Consider the following 6,517-nt stretch of genomic DNA (forward strand, 5'->3'; position numbering starts at 1 on the left):
AACACTTTTAAAACAAACAACTTTGTATTATCCATGGGTAAGGCAACAGAAATTAAATAGTAACCTCTTACATGACTACTGTCATTCGTTAAAAAAAAATGTATATTTAATATGACCAGCATTTTGAAGTTTTTGCTAATTCAGATAGAAACCCTGAAATGCTAAATATCTTCTGACATCAAAAACCCCAGCATGAATTTAACCAAAACTCAGTTTCAAATTCTTAATGTTAATGTATCTTTATGTTCTCTCAACATTCATATTTTCTCAAGAAATTTGAAAAAAATTTAATAATTAAAACACAGCAATTTAACAGGATATATATATATATTAACCAATTCAACCAATAATTAGATAATTCATGAATTTCTTGTAGTGGGGGCTGATAGTTGAATATAAAAACAGGACAAGTTTTTTAAAGTATATTTTTTCTCTGACAAACTGTGAGATCAAGTAATTTGCATAATGTTCGGTATATTCAAATTGTGATCAACATACATTCAAAATTAATATCATGATCAACATTTTAAAACGATAATATTAATATTTGTGTTTAACTTATTGCAATTAATTAATTAATATCTATTATAATCATTACTAAATAAATAGTAATTGTGAACTTAATTTATAAATAAAAACTAAGAAATGCTGGCCTCCGTGGCACGAGTGGTAGCGTCTCGGCCTTTCATCTGGAGGTCCCGGGTTCGAATCCTGGTCAGGCAAGGCATTTTTCACATACTATAAAAATTTTCATCCATTTCATCCTCTGAAGCAATACCTCAAAGGTGATCCCTGAGGTTAAAAAAAGAAAAAAAACTAAAAAGAGGATGGTACTACCTAAATCCATATTCTCTAAATTGTTACAGTAAAAGTAAAGAGAGGCAAAGTATAAAAGGGCATGATTGTCACCAATACTCTTACTGTTCATATTAAAAAATTAGTCAACTTTTGATTTATACATAGACAGGAATGCATTTAGTTGATTACTTATGGTTTGTGGCAAGAACAATTATAAAAATAGCTCTTATAAAGCATTACTAACATTAAAACTTGTTATTTCTCTAATGACTCAGTATTTCTTCTAACTACTCAGAGCTGTTCAGCTATAGTTCCACATATTATATCTTTTTTTAACTAATTATTTTTACTAGCATATTCTAAAGAAATATAAAAATGTAAAATCTAAAACTTGAGCTAAGATCAAATTCATGATGCATGAACTTAACATTCAATCTGGGCCTCTAAGTTACCATTAAAGTTCAAAAAGCAATGAAGAGAAAAATAGGGGGAATAAGGTGATAGGAACAATTATAGAAAAAGTATACAAGAAAAACTTATGATATTGCTTTTCAGAATGTAATTCATTTAAACGATAAAATTGTTTGTCTCCTTTAACAAGAATAATTGATTAGCATTTTGTACTAGTCAACTATATGTAATGTGAACTATTATATTGCCTGATGATATGAAAAAAAAAATCAGGAATTACAAAAATAATATAAAATGAAATAAAGATAATAATATAATAATATTGTACAAAATAATGATTTACTTCGAGTGATCACATTTTATGTTTTACATTTCTCAATGATTTAATCTACTTTTAATTTTCATTATAATTAAAAGTGAACAAACGTTTTGTACTTTTAAACACTATTTGTGCTTCTTTTATGTTGTATCAATTATCTACATTTTTTATTTCATATAATACCGTTATTTGTTTGCCAAATTTAAATGTAAATAAAGTCCAAGTACAGAGTCTTCTACTTAAAAGAGGCCCCATCACTCAGTAATTTATACCAAATGCAATTTCTGTTAAAACATATATATTGGTGTGAGATGAGTAAAATAATACGATTGGAGCTGGAGTGGGAAGGACTTTTCTTGACTACATATTTGAGTGTTGCCAGTCTGTGTCAATCACTGGCTTTTGAACAAGGTTACATAATTGTATGTTGTTTGTTAAAATAAGGTTAACTGTTGAAGAATGTGTATTCATGATGGAAAGTTATTTAGACACAAAATTTTATGTTTTGTGTCTGCAAAAGTTCAGGGAGAAGTATGGAAAGGAAACACCAGTGAAGTGTTATTCAGATGTTAGTTAAAAACTTTTGTGAAACAGATTCAGTGTCAGACCAAAAACGTGCCTGACACAGGTCAGTTTCAACAATGCAGGTCATACATGGCATTAAAGCAGCAGTTACAAGATCTCCTCATAAATCTTTACAGAAACTAAGCCGGGAAAAGAACATTTCACTAGCTTCAGCTCTCACTTTCCGAGGAGTATGCTGAGGTTTTCAGTGAGCTAACTAATGCTGATGTTAAAAGGGTTCACTGCTGTCCATGGTTCAAGAACTTTATTAGAGGCAACACTGGCATTTTAGATCAAATGTTTTTCATAAATGAAATGAGGTTTCACCTTCATAAGTATGTAATAGTCAGAACTATCGAACTTGTGTAACTGAAAACTCACACATATTCTTTGAATCTCCCCTACACCCACAAAAAATTGGCATATTGTGTGCAGTTTCAAGGTAAATAAGAGAATAACAGATGAATAATAGATCCTTATTTTTTGAAAAATTACTTTGGATGTTGCCGTCTACCAAAAACGTTATCCAACAGTTCATAGCATTACTGCAAGTGCATGAGCATAACTGCTGGTTGCAACAGGACAGCACCACTTGCCATACAGCTCGCTGTATAATATTAAGGAGATGCTACAGGATTTTTTTCAGCGGAAGAATTATTTCTAATGATTGTGGCCACCAAGATCCCCTGATCTGACTAGTCTAGACTTCATTCTGTGGGGTTACTTAAAAGAAATTTATTATAGGAACAATCCACACACCCTACAGGAATTGAAGACAAACAATGCCATCCAGGAAATAGACAGGATACTGTTAACAAGAGTAGCCAGGAACATGGTCAAACATGTTGAAAAGTGCATAGCAGAGGATGGACATCATTTTCAACACCTTCTATGTAAATTATTATGTAATTATTTATAAACTAAACTAAGTAATGGGGCCTCTTTTAAGTTGAACACTCTGTATATTTTTTCTTATTCATTGTGCGTTATCTCTGGTTTATATTAAACAGAGCAGTAACATCCGCTATTTCCATGGATAATCAGAAGAACTAAACAATTATCTGTAAATTAATATTAACTAATAATAATAGTTTAATATTCTATAGTCACACAAAATAATTGAAATATTTGAATTTTTTAACACAGGTAATGGAAGTATAGGTGTACCATCATCTCTAGTAAGTACACAATGTGGCCGAAAAGCGATGTCAGAATTAGGTCATCGAGATCCGCATCAGTTAAGTACACCTCCTCCACCACATCCCCCACAGGCACCTTTATCTCATTCCCATACATTAAGAAGGCCTCATCGTAATCCTCCTATGCTCAGGCCTCAGGTAAGTTTTATATGATACTATTCAAATGCACATAATTAAAAGGAGTAAGTGGAAACAGTTAAATAGTAGATAAGTACAGTTTATGAGAAACATTACCTGTTCACTGAAGATGTGTATATATATATATATTGTAATTTCTTTGAAAGTAGTGTTTGTTCATCTAAACATTTCTTCTCTATTTCTTAATTTATACAAAACTGAAGAATATTAGATAAATTTAGTGACCAGGTGTGAGCATAGTTTCAGACTGAATCTATACCTGTTCCAAACTGATTTAATCTCGGTTATGAATGCTGTTTTATGTTAAAAACAGCAGGATTTACATTGCAACAGTGTGGAAAAGAATAATAATAAATAAATGTATCTTGTTTATTTTTGGAACTTGGTTTATTAAACATGAATCTAGTCTTTAACATTTTTCTTTACTTCATACCCATAAATTTCCAGATTCTATTCCTGAGTTGTTCCATATACTGAAAAAATATTAACTTTAGAAGGTGGAATTTATATCTTAACTGAATATCACCTATTTCTGAAACTATTCTTGCAATTGTTTTAGCAAAGATTAGTTCCAGAGTTACATTCACCATAAAAAAATTTTGAACTAATTCAAAAAGTTTTATTTAATTTAATATAACCCACTAGGTTGGACTAGTGATAACATCATTGCTGCAAATTAGCTGTTTAACAGTGATGATATTATATTGTTTAAATTATGCTGATAAATCAGCTGTTTAACAGCTGATTTAACAGTTGAAGATTCTGAGATTCAGATCCTAGTAAAGGTAAGTAACTTTTATACAGATATGAATACTAAACAATGATGAATACTGATTTACTTTGGTGGTTGAATTCAATTAACCACACACTTCAGAAATGGTTGGCCTGTATGTACAAGACTACACCTCATTTATAGATCATCCTCATCTTACTGGCCATGGGGTTGCTTATTTTTTACAAATTCAACAATTGCAACAAACACATCAGAAATAGAAAATAGAATTTTAATATATTATTCTTCTCTTAATCCATTACCAAATGTTAATAACAAACTGCCATCATGACAGCTGTCAGACTTTTGTCTGCTTTCCAGAATATCTGGATAGTTGTATTATTGAATTAAAAGAATAATTTTTGGAATTGTGAATGTTTTCTGACCAGACTCTTTTAATTTGTATCTTCCCTTGAAATATCAGCTGTCATAGTCCATATAGTTAGTTGTAATGCCTCTTCGTACGGCCAATGTACTCCAGCATCCTTTTCTCCAAACTCGTATAATCTGGTAATTTTTATTCTTATTTTTCTAAGATTTCATTATTTGCGATTTGGTATAATAAATAATCTCAAGAAACTTTTTTAATTAAACTAAACTTCAAAGTTTTTGTTTAACTTTGGTCTTCAATCAAGTCTGTAAATATTGACAATTAAAAACACCAAACTGCATCAACATGATTTTGGATACTCCTGAAGGAGAAGGTAAGTTTTGATTAAATGACTATGTAACACAACTGGAGTTATAAAAATGTATAAAATGAAAATTATGTAACATAATAAAAAAAATTCAGCATTCAATATTCAATAAAACAAAGCATTTAAAGAATTTATATTTTTTCTTTGCAGTAGAATATGTAACAATTAAAAAAATTATTGTAATAAAGAAAAAAAAAGGCAGTATTTTTACTTTAAATAAGAAATAACCTGTAAATTTAAACAACTCATCCTATACTACTGATGGTACTGAAGTTCATCCTTGCAGCTATCATCCCATAAATATCCATTATGATAAGTTCACCAAATCTCATCTTTTTCATATGAGTTCCACCCATCCAAACAGATTAAAGAACATCAGTTATTTAAAATGTGACTCACACTTGATTTTTGCCATCTTATTAATTTTATTTTATTAAAATAATACTCCTCATAACCAAACTCATAATCTTCTATTTTTAGATTTTTTTAGTCTTCTTATAATTATTAGAAAATGACAATATTTTTAACATCTAACTATTGTTTATTTATTCATTTTTTAGAAATGTAATTTAAATCGTCTTTCACCTCCTGGAGGAAACTGCCAACAGCAACAGGAGTTGCAACAACAACCATCATATTCATCAGTACCTCAACCAGATTTAGTTTCACCTCAATGCCAAACAAATAATCCAAATCACTGGACAAATAGACTGCAAGCTCATTCACCATACAATGCTCACACTCTATCAAGTTTTGCAAATCAATCACCAGTTTATCAGCCAGTTTATCATAATTCAACTAGAAGTGAACCAGGAGGACATCAAAATAATACTTGATTAATTTATGATCTCTTTGACAGAAAAGAGATCATCCAAAGAAATAAAAGTAATTACAAAGATTTATTATAAGTATGTATGTATCTATAACGTGCTACTGCTGCTCAATGTGGAAAAGTTACTCTCTCACTTTGTTCTAATTTTTTTTTAATATTATATGAATTGTATAGTTATGAACAATAGTTATAGTATTATTATTCTAATAAGTGTATATAATTATAATACAGCTTTGAAGAAATTGTTGTCCATTATGGTCAGTACTAAATATTACATAAAATGATTATTTCTATATAACCCTTATCAGATTTTGAATATAACAAAGGTATATTTTACTTATGTCATAATATTTTCAGCTATTCACTTGGTAGCTTTTGTAAGTGACTGGTGATTGTTTTTTCTTTTTTAAATTTCTTTTAATTGAGAAAACACTTTAGAATGTGATGTTAAAAAGTGCACTAGTTTTGATCCAAGTCTGTTCATTTAGTCAATCAATATTTGCATTTTTATAGATTTAAATTAACTGCATGTGTGTAAAATAACTTATTATATAAAAGAAAAGATTATTGTATAAATAACACAGCAGTTTTAACTTGCACGCTACTGTGTAATATTAGTTACAAATTTTTTTTTACCACACTAAATGTTTCCACTTACTAAAAAGAAAAAAAAACATATTTGACCAGAATAAGTTAAGCTAGAACCAAAGTACAACACTAATCAATGATGAAAGCTACAAGTTACAGCTGAAAATATTTTGATTGAAATATAGCTGCATTGTAATT

The 6,517-nt window shown here is 29.5% G+C and overlaps 1 protein-coding gene across 1 annotated transcript in view; it reads left to right on the top strand.

The window, feature by feature from the left end:
* LOC142322715 (roundabout homolog 1-like) overlaps nucleotides 1-5,983 on the top strand; it is a 312,842-nt gene extending 306,859 nt beyond the window's left edge. Inside the window, exons 16-17 of the mRNA XM_075361791.1 lie at nucleotides 3,239-3,429; nucleotides 5,460-5,983. Coding sequence (XP_075217906.1) covers nucleotides 3,239-3,429; nucleotides 5,460-5,735 — 467 coding nt within the window. The 3' untranslated portion in view covers nucleotides 5,736-5,983. The remainder of the gene's footprint in view (nucleotides 1-3,238; nucleotides 3,430-5,459) is intronic.
* The last annotated feature ends 534 nt before the right edge of the window (nucleotides 5,984-6,517 follow it).

This window comes from Lycorma delicatula, chromosome 4 (genome assembly GCF_047948215.1).
Source record: "Lycorma delicatula isolate Av1 chromosome 4, ASM4794821v1, whole genome shotgun sequence".
NCBI lineage: Eukaryota > Metazoa > Arthropoda > Insecta > Hemiptera > Fulgoridae > Lycorma > Lycorma delicatula.